This window comes from Anas acuta, chromosome 1 (assembly GCF_963932015.1).
Source record: "Anas acuta chromosome 1, bAnaAcu1.1, whole genome shotgun sequence".
NCBI lineage: Eukaryota > Metazoa > Chordata > Aves > Anseriformes > Anatidae > Anas > Anas acuta.
Window position 1 is genome coordinate 194,677,840 of NC_088979.1, and position 25,685 is coordinate 194,703,524.

Below are 25,685 nucleotides of genomic sequence, written 5' to 3' on the forward strand. Positions count from 1 at the left end.
CTACCAAGACTGTTGATGGCAGGATATTATATATGATTTACATCTGAAGAAGTGATTGCCTCTTTTCCTGAAAAATAATGATATCGAAAAAATCCCTGTAGAATTGTATTTTAGTTTTAACTAAGCCAGTTTAACCAAGCCAGTTTAACTAAGCCAGTTTAACCTAAATTAGCAATAATTCCAAACCAGACACCCATAACTGCTATATAAATATGCATCCAACTTTAATATCAATTTTAACTTTAGCTGCTACTCTTGAAAATATTAAAACTCGAAGTCATATATGTATCCTCCTCAAACTTCACGTCTTTAGCCTACATAATAACAAAATTCTAGAAATCATTAAAGTGGGAAAGTCAAACAATTCCAAATAGCTCTAAGGGAAATTGTGTTAAGTTTATAAAGCAGGGAGAAATATAGGGCTGAGAAGGGAAGGGCGCGAACTATCAGAGTCACAGAGACTCTGTGTACAGAGTCTGTATATTTCTCTGTGTATTTCTCCAGAAAATACTGTACTGTATTTCCTGGATTTTAACTGTTCATCCTGAAGTAATTTCTATGTTATATGTGTGCAATTCAGACCACTGATACTTGATATTCAGCTTGTTGTCCAATGTACTGACCACTCCTATTTGGATTCAATGACATGACACTGAAGCAATGCACAAAATACATATTTGGTCTGTCCAGGTTGAGCAAAAACTTGAATCAGATACACAGTAAGATGTTCCTTCCTAAAACATCTATGTCAAATAAAGCAAAATAGCAGCCCCTATTCATCTCATTCTCTTCATCAAGCCTCTTCTTATCCACAGAAGAAAAATGACTAGGAAAATCTAAATGAACATTTGGCACTCCAACAGCTCTGTAGCCCCTATGGTACTTCTTTCTTATAACATTCATTTTTTCCTTTCCCAAGAAAGGCTTTGGTCTGTGAATAAAGTTCATATAATCCTATTTGGTCACAAGAAGTATCAGTATTGTTCTTCCATAAAAAAAATAATCACAGGAATATATTTAAATTCCAAACATCTGTTACTGCTACAGTGTTGCTACAAATTTTATTTTTCATCATGCTGGGTGCAGAACAAGACACCAAGGCACCAACTCATGCTCTGGTCCTTCACATAGATAACTAGCATAAATTAAGAAAAGTCTACTATGCATCCCTGGAAACATTTATGCAGTGAAGTAACAGTCCAAAGATTACTTGCCTTTTTACATTCCCAATCCTTATTTCTTCTTCCCTTTGGCAAAATCTCTGTGACTTTTTCTTTCCTTTTTTCTTTTTTTTTGTTCTTTTTTTTTTTTTTTTTTTTTAATACATTTTGAGCAGTTCTGTCAGCGTGTTTTGGAACCTTTTCTAATCTAAGATTTCATTATCTTCTTTCCTTCATCTCTGAATGGTCTGTCACTTGCAATAGCCATCACAGTGAACTACCTGAGTGCATCTTTGATTTTCAACTGCCAACTGAGACGGTCAAGGTCCAATTTTTTTCCCCCCTTCCACTCATTTTCCCATAGTCAGCAACTACCTTTTTTTTTTTCTTTCTTATTTTCACATAGCAAAGGTGCTGACCCTGAATGGACATGAGTGCTTTTAGAGATAGAAGACATTCAAGGACACTCAGTTTTTCATGGGAACAAGAAAAAAAGTTTGAAAATGTAAATAACTTACAATGACTCCTACAGAACGAACATTGATATAGATAACTGATATAAAGTCATGCCCCTAACTGATTAAAACAAAATATTTTAAATAAACAACATGTAAACTAAAAAATAACTGGCAATGAGATTAATGTACTTGTTTATTAGAGGTAACTAACATCATAATATTGATTGATAGAAAAGCCCAGGTCTCATTTTGAAACAGATGCTTAGGTTAATTGTTTTTGTAGAGAAGAAAAAAAATGTGCTTTTACTTGAAGAAGGTCTGCCAGACAGCGAATGGCTCCAGAATAATGGGAAGGTGACTGAATCAGTAAAATGTTCCATCTGAGCTTAGAAGTCCTCCTAAAAAACAGGTACTTCAAGCACAAGTGCATAACTGCATTCAACTAATTCAGAAGTCAATGTAAGTCCATCTAAACATATCCACTAGTTAATTCTCAATATTTTTTCCCACAATTGTTTCATTAAAAAATATCCTTAGGAGACAAAACATGAATATTTGTATATAAAAGGACAGAAAGGAACATTATTTAAAAATTGTTGATATGTATTTTTCAGGTTTATATCCTGGAAAATCACAATTAGAGAAAACCAAAAGACAAGCCAATGAGGTGCCAGGAGAAGGAGAGTTCGGGAAGTCTGTAAGCTGTCATACTTTAAAGTAAAATGCAGAAAAAGGGGGGGGAAAGTGGGGGAAGGGGAAAAACGGTAAAAGAAAATAACTGGTTAATGAGGCAATATAAGAGGAGACTCCACAGCAGCAGGACGCACCAAAGACGACAGGACACTAAGACTGCAAAATGGCCATTATACTGAAGAGAAGTATAACTAAAGCCTTTTATATATAAAATATTACCCAATGGGGATATGAAAAATGACTAGAGATGCACATAGAGAAAACAGTGAAATCTTAAAGCTGATAAGACAGAGGACAGATAACTGAAAGTACACAGGTGTTTCCTGAACAGAAGAATAAGAAAGTAAGTTCTGAATAAGATGCCTAAGAGCTAATTTATTTATTTTTTTAATAAAATGTGAGGGAAGGACAGAGGGATATACTGATTCACTAGAGTGTGAGAAGATCATGAAGATAAATGGGTATTTTATGGATAGGTTTTGAGAGATGCATTTCGGGATCTTCTATTTATGAAAGAAATATATTAGAAGTAAAAATTGCATTTTACTCTGTGGTAGAAATCATTTTAAAATAGATGCTTGTACAACCGTAAGAGAGCTAAATACATTCTAAGGATGAATTTCCTACAAAAGAAGAGGGAAATTAGACACAAAATAAATAAATAAATAAATAAATAAATAAATAAATAAATAAAAGAATGAAGACATCCATGAAAGGCAAGATGTAAAAAAAATAAATCCAATGCATTGTTATTGACAGAAACAGCAATCTGAAAGGATCCAGTGTCAGACAAAAAAAAAATCATATCTAATTTGGTGTAAAACAAACTGACACCAAGAAAGAACTACACATCTGCACACTGTACAAAACAATAAGAAGCTATCTAACCTGAATTTCAAATTGATTGATGCAAAATACCTTCATGATGCACAGAAGAAAATGTAATTTATTCTCCAATGAACACATATGAATAAAGTACAAACTGAAAGTTACTAGTTGTATTAACTATTTAAGTATTCTTTTAATAAATAAATAGAAATTTAAATTACACTGTCCAAACTTCAAGAAATATCCCCCAATAGTGGGAAAAATTCTGTGATTTATGCTTTTCTAGAAAAATGCTTTATGATAAAATTATTCATTATTCCTTCTTAATAATTATGATTGTAAATGACTTTATATAGCAGAAAGAATGAAGACAAGTAAAGCCGAATAAAAAGTTAGTAACCACATCCTTAAGTTATATTTTGCGTGTTGTTATAAGCTCTACTTGCTCTGAATATTGGACATACACACAAAAAGCCATTTCCTCCAAGGATATTCAAATCCACACATCTACATAAAAACTGTTCCTTGTCTTTCCCTTTGATTATCTATCTTCCTGACTTCAAAACTAAAACCAAAACATATCACTTGTGAAGGTGATGCTCATTTCTAAATATTAAGTACAATGCTGGATAACATACTAACATAGAAGCTACAGTTACAGTTACACTCATTCACCCACTGCTGATTTTATGGTCTTTTGGTAAACTACCCACCTACATTTATCAAGAAGTTTAAACCCTACCCATATTTCTTAGTTATTGTCTTCCATTTATTTTTTAATAATCAATCTAATATAATGTATATATATATTTTTTTCAGAATAAAATACCTTGTATCTTAATTTATATCTTCTGTACATCTATCTATAATTTAGCAACTTTCATTTTTATTTTTTTTTCCTGAAGTAAAGTCCAATAGCCCCCAATAACCCTGGGGTGTAATTTTTAGTCAATATAAAAGAAAAAAAACAAACATGATTCATAGTCAGACTGCCATTAACAGAGTAAAATTTGCAGCTGTGTTACAACAAGCAAGAAATTAAACATTTCTGAAACGTGAGGAATAAACTATTTAATAATGGGTTTTACAATTTTCAAATTCTTTTAATTTCAAAGCTGAAAAACAGATTTCCTTTCCAAGGGCAAATCTTTCAACACTCAGATATTAATAAGTCTATTAAACTTATTTGCTATTAAAAACAAGACAAACCACCAAGACATTTCTAATAATCTTAATGAGTAGAAAGAATGCTTCTGTAGAGAAAACAAACAAACAAACCCATTATTGTATTGGGCTCACATGGCAGTTTTGGTAGCGGGCGGGCTGCAGGGAGGCTTCCATGTTACATAAAGGCCAGCTCCAGCCAAGAGGGACCTACCAGTGGCCAGTGCTAAGCCAGTGAGCAGCATTGGTTGTGCCTCTCTCTGAAAGACAAGATTTAAGAAAGGGGGGAAAAAAAAAAAAAAGGAAAAAAAAAAAAAAAAAAAGCAGCTGAATAGAGAAATGAGAAATGGGAGAGTACCAGCCCTGCAGACCCCAAGGTGAGTGAAGAAGGAGGGCAGGAGGTACTCCAGCAGAGGTTCCCCTGCGGCCTGTGGAGAAGCCCCTGGTGGAGCAGACTGTGCCCCTGCAGCCCATGGGTCCCACATGGAGCAGATCTCCACGCTGCAGCCCGTGGAGGAGCCCCCAGTGGAGCAGGTGGATGTGGCCTGAAGCAGGCCACGGCGCATGGAGAGCCCCTGCAGGAATAGGCCCCAGGCCGGAGCTGCAGCCCATGGAGAGGAGCCCACACAGGAGCAGAGAGTCTGGGGGGAGCTGCCACCCCTGGGGAACCTGTGCTGGAGCAGTTTGCTCCTCCTAATGGATGGACCCCGTGGTATGGAGCCATGTTGGAGCAGTTCTTGAAGAGCTGCAGTGTGTGTGCAGCCCCCGCAGGGCCAATTTGGAAAGGATGACATCCCGTGGGAGGGACCCCAGGTAGAGCAGGGGCAGAGAGCAACCATGAACCATGAAGGAGCAGCAGAGAGACAAAGCATTAGGGAGCTGACCACAGCCCCCATTCCTTACTCCCTTGCACAGCTCCAAGAGAGGTACAAGAGGGTGGTTTTAAAGGAAACTCTTTGCTGGAAAGGTAAATGAAACCTTGACAGACTTTCAAGGTAACTAAAAATCATTCCTCTCGTGCTTCCATTTAAATTAGGTTTTAAGGTCCTTTAGACAAACATGTTTAATTTTTTCCCATGAAGTACTTAGCATGAATCACTATCTTCTTTCTCGACATTAATTATTTCAAGCAATTCAGCATGTGCTCCACACAGTAGTCATACTTTGTATCTACTTATTTGGCAAAGACTGAACCACATTTAAACATTTAGTTTTATTTTGAGCTAACAAATATTTCCTTCCACACTCCCTGACAGTTCTCTGGACACAGTTTTGAAAAAAAAAAAAAATGATTATACAAAGATTCTGGTGAATCCTAAAGGACTTGCATATGCTGTGAATTTACACTCACAAAAAAACAGAGTAACCTCCTGATGGTCATTCTTCACTGTATATAGCAGGTTCAAGAACAAAACTTCCATCTCTCACATCCTCACAGCCATCTATCAGGTAATGTAGGTGAAAAAAACAGTTTTCCCTTCCAGGAGGACAAATACAAAGCTGAGACAACAAATACACTCCATATCAACTTAGTTTGCAAAGCTAAACCAGACTTATGACATCATGAATCCTTGCACTGCATAGGGAGAATTCCACACACCAGAATCGATTGCAATATTTAAAAAAAAAAAGTCTTTTTTTTTTTTTTTAATGTGTCCGATAATAAAGAAGTTCTGAAATTCAGAGTGTTCTGCTTTGTGGTTTGTATTTTAAAATGCAATTATCTCTGTTAGCTATTATTACCAGAAGAACATGGCCAACCTTTCTGCAGAGGCAAATTTCCCATCTTGGTACAAGAGGATTCAATACTTACTGTTATTCCAAGCTGTATATAACAGGGGAAATATTGCAGAAACAAAGGAAAGAGATCTGAGGAGCAGCAGTAATCATCTGGCTCCCAAAATAGATTTTGGCAATATATAGAGCTTAATCATGTATTACTCAGTCAAGCAGCCTAACAAATACTGGAATCCCTGGACTTGCTATTATGTCCAAGATAATTCTGGATACATACCATATTTGATGGTCAAGAAATACGCAATGAAATGCAACCACACAGATGATACTCTGCATTCAATTCACCAGAAAATTATTTTTCACACATTTATTACACACATTTTATTACAAACATCACAGTTTAATCTTACACAGTTAAAAAAAAAAAAGTAGGAATGCAATAATGTTTTTCAACCTTCTACCCTTCTACCTAATATCCTGGGTTTTCAAAATTAAAGAACTTTGGAGAGAAAAGGCCTGAAAAATCTCTTAATTGTAGGGACTTCTATTTTCTTGAAATGAGAACCATGATAACCAGTTTTCATGGGGCTGACTTCTGGTATGTCTCCTCACATTCAACTCATCATGATGTTAAAAACATCAACCCAGTAGTAAATTATATCCTTTGAGTATCTAAAAATACTGTATCATGCCAAAGACCCATGTAGATGAGCTCCTAGTTAAAAGAACAGGAATGACATAATATAGAAAGGTTGGTAGCTGATGGTTCCCAGTGGGCTCACTGTGAAATAACCCACAGCAAACAGTTTGGGTCACAGCTAAGGCCCACAAATTTAGAATGTTTGGCTTTGCTTATTTTTAAAAAGAAACCAACCAAACAAAACAAATAAATTAACCTTTCTCTGGATTTAAGATAAGTGAAAAAGAAAAATAGACTCCTCTTTAACCTCCATTCCTTCTTCCATATATGAGTTACAGCACTCATCTAAACTTGAAAGTTAAATCAAAATTGTTATCTGTAATAATAAATAAAAAAGAATCATATTTGGCTGTTCATACTGACATTTAGAAAGTAAAACTTCTCTATCTACCGTATTTTGGTAGATTATGGCTCTGCCAAGTCATAATAATAGCGTGAGACAACACCTAAAAACATTTACAATTCAAGCTAATAACCAGCATTACTACAGATTTCAAATAAGCAAGAATACAGGAAAAAAATGAAATAATGGCTGTGGTATCACTGTCAGGGGGCATCTAGATGAACAGATATTCTCCAAGATGAACAAGAGTTGGTTACAGTTATTATGATACGGATGATTTCTGGTTTGGCCTCCTCAGTAATCACCTGATACATCAACATCACAACAGTTTATGAAGCCACTAAATCAGGGACACCCTCCTGCCTTTTCTGTTCTTTGGTCCCACCATTCATGCATCCCTTGCAGTTCTCAGCTTCAAGAGAAAAGCAAACATATACAGTACAGAAACATCAAAATGTTCTACCACCATCTACCTGGAGATGTTATACAAAATGTACTGCTATCATTTTTTTGTTTAAGCGAAGACAACAGTTTAGCAGCATTGTGTCTATCTGTAATAACTCAGGAATAGGCACAATCTTCCAAAATAATCTAGGATGACATAAAAATACTATGTTTTTGTATTTTTTTTGTCATCTATAGCTGGTATACAAGATTGTTCTCCTTTGACAAAATTAGGTGTTTCAAGAAGTAATAAATTATTGTTGGTTACAAAACAATCTTTCTTTATCCTACCTTGTCATCTGAAACTTTGAAAATTTAAGACAGAAGTAACAGTAAACATGGTGTCATGCAAATATGCTAGATTATGCAATAAAACTAATGTAATCCAAGTACCAAAATGCCTCATGAGGTAGAGTAGCATTCAAGTTATTTGACCTTCTGAATTCTGAGAGAAGGAAGCATTTTCATTAAGTTAAAAAAGCCATTTTTTGCTGCTTATGTAAAAACATTTTCATTCAGGAAGCTTTGGTAAGCTATTTCGATAAAAATAATAATTTAAATCGTAATTGTCAGAACATAAAAAGCTATACTGACCCTAGAGCTCTTTGTTTAGGCTTATGCATCAGTATTTTCCTTCTAGGTTTAATATTCAACCAGCCAGGCAGTCTAGGAGTACTTAGGGATTTAGCTGTAACTAACATTTGCTTAACACTTACCCCAAGCCATAGTGTTTGGTATTTAAAACAGGCTAACACTGAAAATTCATTTAAAGGTCCGCTTCACTCTGCATTTTTTCACAAATATCTCACTGATTAAAATGATTGAAAATATGGTAAATAAATAAAATAGAATGAACAATAATCCCCTTATGTTCATTACAAGCTTGTGGCCCGAGTTCCCCCACATTTTCAGAAATTGTTCAAAACTATAAAAATTCCTGTCAAAGATGATAATAAAAGTCAGTCATCAAAACAGAAAATTTAAGTTATTTCTAAAAGTTTTGATTGCCTCCCCACACTAAACACTATTATGTCAAAACATTTTACAACTGAATATTCACAAATTTGATGTACCACTACAAATTTAAAACTGATACGCACTATCAAACCAATTATTAAAAAACAATACACATACTAGGAGATTTTAAGGAGCAACAAAATTTTGACTGCTATCTTAATAAAAGGATGATATGAACAAACAGTATTTATATTTTAAGATCATTAAGCTATGGAATCCATCTTTTAATTGTAACTGTTTATGACAGTTCTAATAGACTCTGAGCAGGGGAAGTCTTTCTTACGCTGGTAGCTGTCCAAACATATTCAAAATGAAGTCATCGTGTTCAAGACATATTATTCTCCGCATATAAGCATTGTCAATCTGACACTTTAATCAAACTCTTCAGTGATAATCAAACAGTGACATGTGGAAGTAACATTTAAATTTCTGATTTAGGGGAAATGAAGCAGGAGTAACCACAACAAAAAAAAAACAGCCCTTGTTCTTGTGCTTTGTCCAGCAGCCTTTCTAAACCTGTAACAAAAGCACTAACCTCTACCTAGAGCAACCACTATAGCATTATGCATCTGTACATTATCCGTCTCAGGCAAGGAGGGCAACATACAGTGGTATCCACCAGGCAGATTAGCCTGACTTGCCTTGTGTTTTGGATTTCCTCTGGCCTGCAGTTCCCATTCTGCTTAGGGATAAACGGGGTACAGTTACACGGGGGATTTGCAAATGAAACTTCTGTTATTATTAACAGGAGATGCATGACTAAATCCCAGTGCATGTAGTAGAAAGCTGTCCTGAGGGTCTGTTCTGTTTTCAGTAGCACATTGATTTTATTTCAAGACCTAAATAAAACTCTTGAAAAATACTGAATTTAAAGCCCAGTTTGGGTCCATTTTACCGGGGTAGACCTCTCTTGCAGTGGGACTATAATCCTCAATTACAGGCAAATAAACAAATCCCCTAGACTTTTCCTTCTTTCCACCGAGGCTTTAGAACCAAAAGCAGAGAAGAAAAAACAAAATTAGGTTTCATGATATTTCTTTCTGCAGTCAAATAAGTGACAAAGTAATAACATTGATGTAGTGAATGGATGTAGTTTTATGATTTATATTTCTATGGTGAAATAAAAAGGGACATCACCGTATTTCAAAATAAGCAAATCACTGTATATGTAGCTAACCAAAGAACATTATTTAATAGCACATATTAGTTCGTCAGGTTTCAGTAGGTGGCACGCCATTTGAGAATTACTGGCTAAAACATTTTCCCAGCTTTAAAGGGCAAAGCGGAGGATGGATACACATTCAGAATTTCACAAGAGAAATTACAAACTATTTTCCAAATGTACAACTGTTCCTACTGTAGTATTCACTGAAATCTCTATCAAAAACTCACAGTTTACCTAATGTGAACAGGAAGGAAAATGACAAAAGTGTTCAGGACAGGTTATCACTTTTTAGGGTCATAAACATTTATTGCAGATAATATTGCTTGAGAAAATTAAGCTCTAGTTTTAGAAATCTATTGTTGGATAACTACATTCCAATTGCTTCCTGTGTTTCAGATGACACATGAACTTTGCCACTATAAAATAAACCTGGTGACAATTTTGGGTTTATTGATATGAAATCCATTGTCAATTTGTTATTACTGAAAACACCCTCTGTAGCTGTGTGAGAGGAAGTTAGCCAGTTACTACCGTATCCGAGGCTTTTGCTGACACAGAATTACTGATGATACTTTCTTAGGCTTCCCATTCTTTGAATCAAACTCCCTAGTCATTTAGCGTATTAGTCATTTAACTACCACATGGTAGTTAACATGATAGCTAGACCCAAAGAATCATGAATTTCTTGTGATCCATGTATATTGCACATGCCTGTCTTAAGAGATTCACATTTCCATGTGTGATTATCATTTCAGTAGATACTAATGTTGCACCTCTCCTATGGAAGCCATAGTCTGTCTTAATTTTTAGGTTAAGGGGTCCGTATAGTAACACTACCTAGCACTGCTTTTAGGGGACATAAGTGTTCTTAGGAATACTACCTACAGTATTAAATTTGACAGAACAACACATTTTACATAGTGTTATGATGACAATCATATTAAAGTTCACATGGTGTTAAAAAATCCTTATTACAGACAAGTTTTTGTTTAACAGCAAAGTATCAATACTCTGAAAATAAATAAATAAATAAATAAGCAAAGGAAATGACCTGTCTCTTCCCTGTAATCCTGCAATTAAGGTGCACCTTACCATTTATTAAAGCCAGAATCCCAGAATAATCCTCTAGGTCTGTCATTCAAGCACACCATGTAAGAATACCAGCTACTATGATTCTTTCCCCCATCACACTGACATTTCCATTTTCATCCCCGTGTCATTTATGTAAGCCAGAAGGAACGGTGGCCATGAATTTTAAAGAGCTCAGGTCACATCAGGGTCTCTTTCTTCTTGATGAGATTTTGAAAGAGGAGAAAGGCTGCATAGTTGAAATTAGCACCCTAAACAATGAACTTAAAAAATGTGGATCCTATTCCATTTTTCCTCCCTTTTTAAAATTATGCAGCCATTTTGAATGCTGAAATGTCTTCTTAATGGATAAAGATTTTTTTCTACACAATGAACACAGAAAAAAAAAGAAATTACTTTCATCCTGAAAGATAACATGAATACCAAATTATGAAATACTGTTACAATTACAGACTCCTTCGCAATATATGTGTGTAAATATATTTTAACACTATTTAGAAAGAGTTTATTCAAATTTTATGCTAACCTGTTACTACAATTCTGGAAATGCACTGCATGCAGTGTAAGTACTACCATCTTGCACAGCATGTTATTTGCTTGAACTGTATATGCTTTTGGGACACTTAAAAATGATTTCAGTACTCATCTCTGCCTGAGGTCAAAGCCATGTAAAGAACTGTCAAGAATCATTTATGTTAAGTAAGAACACAGCACAGAGAAAGAATGGATATGAAAATTAAAATATGCAAGAATTTTCTTTCACCTCCAGTTCAGTTTTGGAAATTCAGATCCTTCTCTAATAGTTCTCTTTAATTATGGCTCCACCTGAACCGTAAGATGAATCATATGCCTAATAGAGCACATATCTGAAGCATCATTAAAGGAAGGAAAAAAGACAGTCTCAACATCTGTACTAAAAATAGAGATGAAAAATTGGTGTGGAAGTTATTTTCTTTGAGGAATGGGACACAAATAATAAGCTTAATATTATAGTAAAATCACTTTGTTCATGTGCTACTTACAGCCTTCATAAATATCTGTTGGTATGTGGACTGCTGCATGTTGGTAAGACGTTTGCCTTCGGAAAACAGGATCTTCTTCAAATACTGGTCTGATTCTCTGGCTGCCAGATTCAGTGTCATTCTTTTCAGGCTTTTTAAAGAAAGACATATGAAGTACAAAATATTACAATGTATGCTAAAAACAATTCCTCTTTTTACACGACAGACTCATAGACTTTCTCTTATAGCTAAAATTTTGCATTTCTGTATAAACATATTTATTTGCTTCAGGTCCAGAAATGCTTGTGTATAATTCATTATGAATTACAAGTCATCCAATGGAACTCGGTGAAATGAAAAGCTACAAAAGGAAAATGAGAGCCTAACACCTTATAAACCTAATTTCATAAGCTCATGGAATTTTTACACCCATAACGAAAGGCAACTACATTATCCTTTATTACTTGTAATAATTTGTACTGAATCTTAAATAGTGAATATCTCATTTTTATTTCTATAGACTATATAGTTAAATCACAAATCTAAAATGATACCAATAATATACATTTCATAAATATATTTTTGAGAAACAGTGAGGCACACGTGAGAGAGACAGGAAATGAAGCCTTTTCGTAAGTTCCGATTTTCACACATTTTATTCACTGGTTTATGTTATTAATAAGTTCTGAGGAAATGTCATGTACTATCCTGGCTACAGCTGCCTGGGTGGAAAGGCTCCCAAACACTCAGGTGCTCACCACCACCAGCCTGCCTCAGGTTTCCTTCCTTCCTCACCTGTCTGCACCACTGCTCCTTGATTCCTTCCGATCCACTCAGTCACTTGGACTAGGTTTTAGAAATTTTGTGAAACAAACTTTTTATTTTTTTAAATTCAGCTACAGACCTTGTATGAAGTATGGAAACCAACGAGATAGTGAAAATCAAAGAGAAGAGGGTAGTATCTTCACCTGCCTCATCTGCAGTTTGAACAGGAGTCTCCATGGCATGAGCAGACTGCCACTTAAATCAATAATGAGTCAGCTATGATACCAAATTATTACTTAGGCCAGCAATTGCAGGCAGTAATACAGATCTTTTTAATACTACAAAGTCATAATTTTTAAAAAATTTAATATACTTGAAAAATAGTGCTGACAAAGAAACATCTATCTGGTGGGCCAGGCACACATACATGGGCTGAGGTTATTCTTTATGTACTTTCACTGTGTCTATTATCCCCTATCGATATAGACAGATGAATTTCAATTTACCCACAAAATATCTTAATTAAACTTCAGTTTCCTCATCTTCTTCATCACAGGACCATAGAAAAATGTTATTGTAAGTACAGGTTTGAATGCTGCCTGAAGTAAGCAGATGTATCAGATGAGTTTCAGAGGTGGTTTCCTTTGGAAACACTAAGGGCAGAACTCATTCAAACAGTGACATGCACTGATTTCAACGACATAGCAGTCTATATGTGAGTTAATCACCCCAGGCTGCCTTTGTAGTCAATGAAGAGAAATGGGCACTTTTAGAGTACAATTCATCACATCTTAATTAGATACCTATTTTCCCATGACATGACTCATGTCTTCGCAGTGCCTCCTTCTTCCCATCAACAATAAAGGTAGCTCTAGGGCAATTACCCTAGATGTAAGTGCCTGTAACACAGCTGTCTAGAATTAGGTGAGCTACATATCACAATGCAAGTCTATTAAACTTCCGGAAGAAAAGAAAGCGGGCACTAATTCTGACTACTTTTTTTTCTTTACGCAGCATAGCTACCATAGCTTATGCTAGAAAGTTAAGCTTGTTACTTATCACTTAACCCAGTTCTGATGGATGAGACAGAAGGGAAGGCACAAGTCTGAACACTCAAAGTACAGGATGATCTTTTTAATTCATGTATATTATGACATTTAATAATCTAAATTGATACAATGCACTAATTACTTAACAACATTATTCTCCTTGGAAAACTTAAGGCAAGATGATGCTGTTTACTTTCCTGTGGGCTATTTTCATTAATAATTCTAGTAGACACATCTATTTGGTGTTTGGAGGTTTGGAGGCTGCCAGAGGATGTCTGAATAGAACACATCCGTATGAAGATGTTTCTAATAAAGTAGTGTTTTACCTTTGGGAAGTGGAGAAAAAAACAAACAAACAAAAAAAACACAAAACACAGGAAATGCTTGTACCATGACCATGCAACCTGGAATGTCTTGATCCAGTATGCCACTTGCTTAATTTTACAAGAAGGTGACACCATTACAGCTTACTTTGAAGTTTGTAAACTGGAGCCAGGATCAGTAATAGTTGGTGTGTTCTATAACTTGAAGTGACACAGCATTATGATGACTTTAGGCATTGTAATTTGGGTCAATTTTTACTTTATTATTATTATTCCTAAAATATTAGACACTATTTATTGATTGATTTATTTCCCAGACCTGGAATGCTGTGCAACATTAAGCAAATTCAGGAGTTCTTTTCACACGTTATCTTTTGGCTCCATGCTGTTCAAGGTAATGAGTTTGTCTAATTCTGCAAATGCAGTCTCAACAATCAATCATTCGTGTAAGAAAATTTCTCTCCTGCCTGCAAACCAATTGATTAAAAAAACCTAACACACTATTTTTGAAATTAGTTCCAACAACTGCAATTTCCTGTCACTTTCACGGAACACTTCAGGAAAAAGAAAAAAAAAAGGGGAGGGGGGGCATCAAGCCATATTATTACAATCAAATACCATAATCAGTTGGTGTCATAAGATTTTTTTCCAACTGATTTTCCACAATGAATGTTTAGAGGGAGGGAAAGAAAAAGGGGTAAACTGTAAGGTCCATAATGTAAGATCTTGGACAGAGGTTTTGATACTCCAGTACATTTACATTTTTATTGAAATTTCTGAAGCATCTGAACATTAAACTTTCATCAGTGCTTGGACTTTCATTCTGAGTAACAGATACTAGCCTTCAGTCTTTCCTGTAACTTATGTGCTATGGAAGAAGCTTCAAGTCTACTACCAATGTCTGATTGACTTTGGTGAAGTTGAAAGAACTTAAGTACTCCACCCAAACACCTTAAATTTTCAAATACAAAGTCTATTTCCCATATTTACAACAGCACACATACCAAGTGCCCCCACAGCAATGCCCAGTATAAAGACTGAGATTCTATTCTTCCTACCAATATTCCACAACACCAAAACAAGAACATGCATCTAAAACCTCTTCAATTATTATTATTGTTTTGATTTAAGTGATTCACCTGCTCCACCTGAACTGCCAATCTACCAAAGATTCTAGGGAATCTACCAAAACTACCTGTAATAACCCAGAAGCTTTTAGGTCCTTGTTGTTGACCTCCTGGGAGTAGTTTGTGATGTACAACTGTGAACCCATGCATATGTCTGCCCCCCAAACCCAGAAAAATCCTCTAAAAGCTCTGTAGTTCCCTTCACATGGCATTAATTTTGCTATTAAATCTAAAGGTGTCTGAAAAAGATCTACAGACAACAGGCAAGTATCAGAAACAATTAAGGTAGTTGCACTCAGTGAACACCTCTTGACTAGCAACACTAATGCTGTGCATGGCATTACATATTCAATATTTGTAGTGGAGCCTTCTATATAAAGTAAGAACTATTTAGTTTTCAGCTGTCAAATATATGAGTTATAAGTAAGCTACTTTTATATTAGAAAAAGAAGGATTAGAAAAGATGAAAAAGGAAAACCCTGATGTTAGTAATTGTTTACATCTGGTATTTCTATCAAAAGTCTGACTAGATTGCTGCACTGGTTATTACAATTTTAATAACCACTGAAACTTTGTTTTCAGGAAAGTAGTAAAACACCTGTTTTGGAGGAAAGTAATCTGGTTTGTGAACACAATTAAAATCCAACTCCAAACAACTTCTCTTTCAAGTCAGAAACTGAAATGCAATCAATATTGGCACAGGAAAGTCCCACATGAAATAGTGACTGAAGATTAATTTTCTATCTGTTCAAACCTGGTCTTCACTGATTGAATTACGTTGTTACCTACCACTGTCAGTCAGCAAAATAGCTCACTCATTTCTCTGAAAAGAATTTCCAGAAACATTTCTCTGTTCCTTGTAAAGAAGTTAAAAGCCTTTAAGGTCACATTTGTGCAATTTAAATACTTGATTTTTTTTTTTTAATCAAGTTTTTTTTTCTTCTTTTTTTTTCTTTTTCTTGTGTGTCTGCAGATCTCTCTCAGAATGAAGGGAAAATGATATTACAGATAAGACCCACATGAAATGGATTTTTCTGGAGACATTCCTTGTGATCTTGGCTAAATCACTTATGGCATGATCTAACATAAAATGAAGGTTATCTTCCATTCTGTGATTCCACCTGTGATTTTATAAACCAAATACATACTTGAAATAATGCAACTGCTCTCTCAAGGGCTTTGTGAACATAAACTACTTTATGTTCATATGGCAACTGGAAGCTTTATGCCAAGAAGTATCACAAAAAGATGTCACATTAAATGAAAATGAAAAAAAAAAAAACAGTTCTAGGAATTTAGACATAGCTTAACTGCCCATTTCACTGCACCTAAACATATCCCAACTCTTTTTCACAGCATTCAGTTACTTTTTTATCATCATAGAATCACAGAATGGTTTGGGCTGGAAGGGACCTTAAAACCCATCCAGTTCCAACACTCCTGCCATGGGTAGGAACACCTCCCACCAGACCAGATTGCTCCAGAACCCATGCAACCATCACAGCAATACCATCATAGTTATATGAAAATAAGTGGAATTCATATCTATACTAGTACATTTTCATTTAGTGGAAAAGCACTGTCTTACTGTAGAAATTAGAATTATTTTCTCTATAAATATAAAACACTTTTTTTTCTGCTTCTTGTAGCTGCTTAAAACTGAAGATCAGAAAACAGCTTTCATTCATTAATACCACCAGTGAAACAAACAAACAAACGAAAAGCTAAATAAAACCTTCAGTTGTTTTCTGAAGGCAAACTGTTTTCAGAAATGAGGTACAAGTTGCTGAAAGCATCAAAGCAGTTTTAGTAGCAGAACAACAGAACAGGAAGTAGATTTCCTTTTGATAATTGCTGAACAGACATCCAGCAAGAAACAAAGGCATCTGCTTTTCATTGTTATGTAAAATAGAAAGGAATTCTTTGCTAGTATTTTGCACTGACCTAGCATCTAGGGAATGTGTTTTGCATAAACCTCAGTCTGTACATATCAATGACATTTTAGAGAATGAATGTAGAGATGGAATTAGAATTGGTATGGGTCCAGAGAAGACAGAATTCTTCCTTTGTCATTCCCTTTTCTCTTTCCTTATAGATTTCCAAGTTTTTATCTTCATCTCTAGGATTTTGATCCTTCTTGATTTCTGAATATCTGTTTAAATTTCTACACCTAATTTTAAATGGTAGAGTCTTGCTGCCTGTCCTTTTTGTCCAATCACAGATCTATGCTTTAGAAATACTCTCATATTGTCTCTTCATTCAGCTATTGCTCCCCTCACTCAAAACTGTTTTTGCATTTCCCCAATAACATAATCCAACACAACTATATATGCTCTACCTGTAATGTTGCTTTAAAAAGGCCCATTAAAAAGTTGAAGCTGGGGCTGATGCTGAGAGTAAAGTGGAGAGTAAAATATGAAGTTGCTTGAATCACCAGCAATATGCCTACAAAAGGGAAAGGATGGAAACTGCCTTTCTACGGATATGACACTGAAATTCATTTGGAAAAGGCAGGTAGAATACATTTCCAACAGCTACAAAATTCCCAATAGCATTTTAGGGAATTTAGTAACTGCATTGCTTTCTGATAACGTTTTTTTCATCCATTTCCTTTCAATATATGTGATTTTCCAGATGTGGGTAAATTGACAAATGGAATTTAGGTGGTTGTGACATAACTGCAAACAGTTTCCTTCGGTTTTGTTTGTATGTCAGTGGGTGACTGCAGTCTTTATGCGGCTACCCTTCTGTCTACTCCAGGCTCCTAATGACAGAACTCTATGAAGAGTTATAGTAAGAAAACATTTGGCTTCTTAACTTAAAGATTCTTACTCCTTCTGTTAGACAAAAGAGGTGTTAAACATAATATACAGGGCCTGAGTGACATAAGATGTAGAAAAATATTTTCGTTTGGAAATGCTAGTATGTCATGATCAAGGATAATTTATTTAGAATGTAAAGAGTGCTTTAAATGTGGTTATTGGATACAAGTAAGAAAATGAATGGAACTCTGGACTGAGTGCTTACCTCTTTAAAAAAATGTATTTATTTTATAGCAGTCATTTTATTTTCAGCATTCTGCCACCTGAATAATTTAGCATGTACCAAACTCAGAGTCAAACTAATTAAAAAACATTTATTTGCCTCTTTAGTTATTTCTCTGAATGCAAATTATCCTTTGTTGATAATCATTTCTTAAACCTTTATAAACCTTTTCTTTGTATCTCAACCTACTCACCAAACTCATTGCATCATGAAATATATGGTTTCTTGAATAAATGAATCCTTGATGTAATTCACTTAATGTAATTCATAAGGGCTGGGAAATTCTGGCCCTGCAGTAGCAGAACTGTGAATCCCATTATAAAGGATCAGATGAAAATGATCATTTTTTTTTGTTTTTTTCTAATTTGTTCATTTGGAGAGAGTTTAAAAACAAAGTTTTTCAAATTCAACTGCCTGAAAGAACTAATATTCAATCTACATGTATGAGTGTGCCTTAAATAACCGTGACTCAGGGAATTCTAGTTTCTTAATGATAATAAAACTATTTTCTTCATTTCTGATTACATGTAGTATTTTTAAGACATAAGAAATCATTTGGCAATAAGCTAAAAAAAAAAATCCTAGAATGAAAAAAAAAAAAAAAACAACAAACGGTTATAAAGGATATGAACAGTTAATGAAAATTATAACAGCAATTTCTAATGATTATTCCTGCATTTTATCACCCCTGTTGTCAAGATAAACTTTAAAAGGACTGATACGCTGTTTTATTTAGAATCATATCCATAGGACTTATTCTTGTGCAAAGCATTAAATAAAACTTCTCTAAAATTTTGCAAGCAGGAAAATGAAAGAGTCAGACTGTTTTCAACATGATAAACCCAAGCATGTCACCGTACATCTGCTTGTGATTTAAAAAGGCAGAGAGACTCTATTTTGTAAGTGCCCTAACAAGTTGAGGGTAGGGAGACTAGAGCAGGCAGCAGGATGAGGGACTGAAAATCTGAAGTCACCGGAGTGTATTAGCAATTAACAGGATTTATTTTAAAGAGACCTATGCAGTCAGCTTTTCCTTCCTAAAACTGACATTTATTTAAGTTGAAATCTTGATTTCTTATTTAATAATTATTTAATAATTTAATAAATGCAATTGAAAGTTATGATATTTTCTCATTGTTACAGATTACAGCTGATTTTCACCTCAAAGTAAAGACAGCTCTTGTAACATCAATATGTAAAAATTAATTTATCCCATCTCCAATATTCTCTTTAACTACAAGGGTAGGCAAAATTAAATACATATTTTAAACATTTAGGCACATAAGACATTTATCTTCCTAAAGATGTGTGACCTTTTTTATTTTCTTTTATTTTTCCTCCAGTCATGAGGAATCTCTGCCAATGTTTCAAGGATGATGGAGAGCTGCCTCATAATGACATCAGCACCCTTGGATCAATCCCATCTGATCCCATGGATCATCCCAACTGAACTTTGACCTTGCTAATTCTATCCCTGCAGGCTCAGGCAACATCTCCATACCCTTCCTGGGTAGCATATCCTGGTCATGAGTTCAGGGGTCATTATGTGTAAACCCATCTGAAACTCTCAAATTCACCTGGTTCTCTTCTATATGGGGTGATGCTCTAAGAAAACTCAGGGATTTAGGACCATCGTGGTCACTAGGAGTGATTTTCCTGCCGTCATTAAGGTATGGTGTATTGGGTGTAACTATTTGCTTCAGCCCTAGACTGGTCTGACCTTGGCTGCAGTTTGACTGGACAAGATGATGTCATTAGACACCACGAGGAATATAACTATATATGTATGAGGAATATAAATATATATGTATTGTAATGTTAATATAAAAGCACATCTTAACTGATTCAAATGTTACAAGCAGTACAGAAAAGACACAGTGATTTTTTTTAAAAAATCATAGCCTCATTCAAATCATTGTACTCACATCCCATTAGAGTACCAACAGTAATAAAAGCGGAAAAAATAATAAATGAAAATAAACAACACATATTGATTGTAGCCAAAAGTCCTGCAAAATACCTGATCATCTACAGTTCCAAGACCATAATGCATTCTGAATAATTTAGATTTTTTATATAACATCTAAACTAGGCACTATTCTACTTTTATTGGAATAAATTGCACTATCTTTCAGCACCCCCACATCTGATTAAAGGTAATATCCCTCGGAGAATAAGAACTGTTAAATCATCTTAATGCTTCATCAGGAATTAGTCATAATACCCACTGACTGTGAACATTTAATTAATCTGATTTTTTCATCTGATGCAGTTGTCTTTGCCATGCTTTGCTAAGCCATTGACTGATCCGGTTTCACAGCACATTCTTATCTTCATCATACTGGTTGGAGTCCAGATTTTGTACATCTCACAGCATATCAATTGGTTGTTGCTCCTTCTTCTTAATTTGTCAGTCTTCTGTGTCAGTAACAACATTAACAACAGTAAAGCCCTCTTTGAGAAGGAGGTTGGACTGCATGACCTCCAGAAATCCTCCTAATGTAATTTTTTCTCTGATTCTCTGAGTTAAGACTAATGGGGCTCTAAACACTATACAAACATCACTCACTAATTAATGCCCACGTAAATATAATGCAGCTTTTCACTAATTAAATGCCTGCTGTATGTATGTAGATAAAAAGTGTTAGGTAACACAAAGCCACAGACTGACCTCTGAGTTACATACATGTATGGACCACAGACTTCCCCTGCAGACTCAATAAAGTATCATAATTTGAGTTAACTGCCATAATGCAGTTATATCTGCAAGTATAGATGGATTTAAAAAATGTTAGTATGGTGAAAACTTAAAAATGCAGCAAATAAGAATGACATTCATAGAGACTGGGAGGAATTTTAGAAGGTCATTCTGTCCAAGAAGAGAAGCACATCAGAAAAAAAGAAGATGAAATGAGAAAAAGAAAAAAAAATAAGGCAGAAGAAACAGGTCAGCTTTCAGATATTGCAAGAACTCACAGAAACTGTCAGCAAAGGAAAATACCTTTGTAAAGGGTCAGCTGAAGCCAAATTCAAAAGTTTTAATATCTGGACAAATGTGATTCCTTGCTGGATTAAAATAACATTACCAGCAATGCATACTGTAAAGGAGAGCTGCAGGATTAGCTGTAATTCACCTCTTCACCAACACTCAAAGTCTAGAAGGCAGAAGGCAACTGAAGAAGCAGAAGCAGAGGTGACCCTTTGCAGCCAGGCGGGCAAGAAGTGCTTCTGAACCTAAACCCCAGATTATTTCCTATTCAGCCCAAGTTTCGAAAGACGTGATAAAGGTGCAGAACTGCAGTGTAAATGACCTTGCATAAAACAAGAGGCTTCAAACTCTTGTCTGTAGCTGCTTAGCCGTATTTATGGCAAGTAAAGGAAACTAGGGGTTTAATGTAGAGAACTGCAGAAAAGATTAACGCTGGATACAATAAGAAAACCTTACACTTCATAGAATAGACTGATCATCATCTTATACATATCTAAAAATGAAATGCTTTATACTAGCTATAGTTACATTCTTCAATCTACTGCTTTTTCGTCCATTCTCCAAAGATAATGGGGACATTATCTTTGTGTGTGGAAATGCCAGGCAATGTGATCTGGCCTTCTGCAGATGGTTTTGACTACCTCAGAAAAACTGTCTTTTGCAGAGTCAGGAGCAAGGCAAAACAGCTGAGGAACTGCACTGCAGATAACTCAAACCACAGGGAACTCTCTGAAGACCCCACAACAGTGCAATATATGTATTATTTCCTGTATGGGGATATATTCAGGATGATAAACTACTCTGAAGGTACCTCCAAGTAAGCCGATATGGTGTTATATCTCCAAGTAATGTAGCATTTCAGGACTTCTGAGGAAAGTAAGGTTATATATTAATCTCCTGATCAATTAATAATAACTGTATATTTCCAGAATGGGGAATTTAGTGTGTCTCCATTCTCCAATATACAAACTGATTATTAAAGACAATTTTGTAATAATAATAGCTCCTTATCTCAGACATACAAATGATGAAGAGCTAATTTAGCCATTTGTTTCATTTGACATTATAAGTAAGCAGTAGGCCAGCAGAAGCCACAGGGGACACAGCTATCAGCGCATTTTATTTTTTCCTTTTTTTTACACCTCTCAAATTTGTAAACATGACTTAAAGCTTTTGTGATTTAGTTATCTTGATTCTTAACACTTACTAAAATACTGTAAGTGCTCTATTACAGGTTTCTTGATATGACTTGCAGCTTTCAAGTCCTGTTTTTGCCTTCAGTCGCCCATATGAAAATATCAGATTAAGGCTTTTTTGTTTGTTTTGGACCACTTAAAAAAAAATAAAAAAATCAATGTGACCAGTACATTTAAATATGACATGTCAAAATGCTCTCACAGCATTGTTATCTAGAATTCGGCAACACAGAGCTCAACAGAAATCACTACTTCCAATGCTATAAACACTCCATAACAAATTCAGATTTGTGAGTTGCTGTTATTTACCAATAAACAATTACGCTGCATTCACTGTAATTGTTAGCAGTCATGCATTTGATATTAGTATGAAATATCCTCAAGGAAGCAATTTTCTGTTAAACTGATGAATCACTGCCTTGAGGGCTGAATTTTGATCTGTGATGTGACATAAACTTAGCCTCCATGGGGAGACTTCAAGCACTGCTCTTTTGTGCAAATCTGCCTTCAAGGTAGGATTCTCTGCATTAAGAACTTCCTCATCTTTTTAGGACATTGACAACTACAGTTATCACTCTTGCCATTATTATTTCATAACTCTGTTTCACAAGTAGGAGGTAGCTTTGGGGCAGTCATATATTTCATTATCATGTATTTTTCTTTGCAGCCTTGAAAATGTACTCATCTGGGAGAAGGGTAGACTTGTGCAAATTTGAATAAAGGAATATAAACCTGACACCTAGTTTTTTAACCAGAAAGAAAGAAATAAAGAAAAAAATAAAGAAAGGAAACTCTTAGTCCCTGTGGCAACAGATCATTATAATTTCAATAGGAAGCTCAAAGGGATGCCTTCTCTCCCTGTGGGCTGGACTCAAGCTTTCCTGTAATACCTTGAAATGGAGCAACCCAACATCTCTCTCTCAATGACAGTTGGTGAAAGGCACATATTCCTCAGTGAAAAGTCCAAAACCTTTTGGTACTAAAGCAGCTAATGTCAGTCAGGCACTCACTGTCAGTTCAAATGCTCATTTTCCGAAGTATGGCATTCAAATCACACCGTTAGAAATGGTAGTCCCAGATTCCAAATATGAAAGAGGAAAGTACGCAACAAAAACATTGGTGTATGCATTTTCCTAAAAGGCTTGGAAGTCAAGTTACCACAAAATTACTAGAAATAGGAATAGTAAGCACTATTATATAAACATGAAGAACAGCAGATGTAAGGCCGAAGAACATCAACCTATGGTTTGCCTGCTTACTCCTCCTCCCCATAAGCTATAGGGAAGATGCTTAGCGCTACATAATAATAAGATTTTGCCACATACTCACTATAACAAGAAGAGTATATTTTAATCATAAACATTATCTTTGTTATAGACTGCAGTGTGAGAGACACAGCACCCCCAAAACACAATTATTTGGTTGCATAAAAAAGATAAAACATGAATCCACCTGTTTAAGTTGGTTCTTTTTTTTTCCCAAATATATTCATTCCAATGGAAATTCTATACCTTTTGTATCAAAGTATGTATATTCTATGATCAGAGAATCATAGAATAATTAAGGTTGGAAAAGGCCTCAAAGATCATCTCGTCCAACCACCACGCTACCACCAAAGTCACCCACTAAACCATGTCCCTAAGCACCACGTTCAACCTTTCCTTGAACACCCCCAGAGACGGTGGCTCCACCGCCTCCCCGGGCAACCCGTATCAATGCCTGACCACTCTTTCTGGGAAGAAATGCCTCCTAATTTCCAACCTAAACCTCCCCTGGTACAACTTGAGGTCATTCCCTCTAGTATATCCAGTATATACTATGTATCCATAATTTCTAGAATATAACAAAAGAATAACATCTTGTAAATTAGGACAGCAATGCCTCCTGCATCCTCCTCTATATTCACAGGGTAGGTTTTTCTATTCGGTGTCACTTTTCAGTCCAGCAACTGACAGTCAGACTTGCAGAAACCCAGCATCACTCTCCTAGTCTCAATAAAACTTTCTTTATAGCTGTTACCTCTGAGACTTGATCCCTGGACTGCCCAATCTGCCCTGCTCCAGCTCTAGACCTTTCTGCCAATTGAGTGTCTTCAGGAGCCTCAAGGACTCCGTCTGGCCCAATCTGCAGCTCCTGGCACACTGGCTTACAGAGAAGCTCCTTCTCTTCTGCTGCCCAACTAAAAAATATGTTACATACTGTTCTTGTTTGCTCATTAAATCAAATTACTCCACCTTTTTTCAGTGTATGTTATAAGGAGAAATGCCTGCAAATTCCTGAGTTCTGCTAGTAGCAGCTAAAAATTCTGGCCTTTTTGGTTTGGGCTCAGCAAGAATGAACGTGTGGGGATGTTTGAGTAAAGCAACTGCTCAACTTGATGTGCTGAGAGGGTTTTCAGAAGACACTGTTTGCTATCTATTTTTCATTAAAAAATTGAAAAAATACACAGAAAATGGTTAAAGTTTAGACTGAATAATCTCTATTCTCATTTGATTGAACTATCTACATCCCAGGTGTATTGCTTCTGGCTGGGATGGAGGTAATTTTATTCAGAGCAGCCCCTATAGTGCTGTGCAGTGGATTTGTTGCTAAAATACTGCTGATAACACACAGTTTTCACTTTCACTGAGCAGTGTTTGCAGAAGGTCAAAGCTCTCTCTCTTTCTTCTTCATGCTCCCCAATGAGTAAGCTGGGGCAGGCAGGTGGCTGGGAGGGGACAGAGCTGGGAGAGCTGACCCAAACTGACCCAAGAGATATTCCATACTGCATGACACTGTGCTCAACAACAAAAGCTCATGAAAGGAGGAGGAACGTTCATGGTTATGGCATTTCCATGGCTGTGGTGTCTTCCTCAGCAATCTTTATAGTGCTGAGGCTCTGCTTTCTAGGAGATGACCATGGGAAGTAGTCAATGTTTGTTTTTCATTTACCTTGTTTTTTCCCTTTGCTTGTGTCATCAGCTTTGCTTTCCCTATTAGATTGTCATTATCATGATCCATGACTCTTCTCACCTTCCATTTCCTCCTCAACCCATAGCAAAAGTGAGCAAAAGACAGGTTCTCTGTGGGCATTTGGTTGTTAACCAGGGTCAACTCACCATACCAGGTACTTGAGCAGTGAACAACCATGCTGCACTTTACCATATCTAATCTAAATCAGTCCAAATTTAAATTTACTCCTGCTCATTAATACCAGACAACTATAAATCACTGGGTATCGAATCCAGAACAGGTTCAGAGTTGGTTTCAAGTAAACCTGGCAGTCTCACTATCTGATTCCTTTTTAATAAATTAATCATAAGTGCAAATCAGAGTTAATTTTGCATTACTGGATGCCATAAATTAGAAGAAAAGAAAAATATTTGTATAAGGGTATAAGGAAAGAGTCAATA

The 25,685-nt window shown here is 35.7% G+C and overlaps 1 protein-coding gene across 14 annotated transcripts in view; it reads right to left on the reverse strand.

Moving 5' to 3' along the window:
* CACNA2D1 (calcium voltage-gated channel auxiliary subunit alpha2delta 1) overlaps positions 1-25,685 on the reverse strand; it is a 411,227-nt gene that overhangs the window by 156,176 nt on the left and 229,366 nt on the right. For all 14 annotated transcript variants that reach the window (XM_068669921.1, XM_068669927.1, XM_068669923.1 and 11 more), the window contains exon 6: positions 11,821-11,950. In XM_068669921.1, the coding sequence (XP_068526022.1) occupies positions 11,821-11,950 (130 nt within the window). The remainder of the gene's footprint in view (positions 1-11,820; positions 11,951-25,685) is intronic.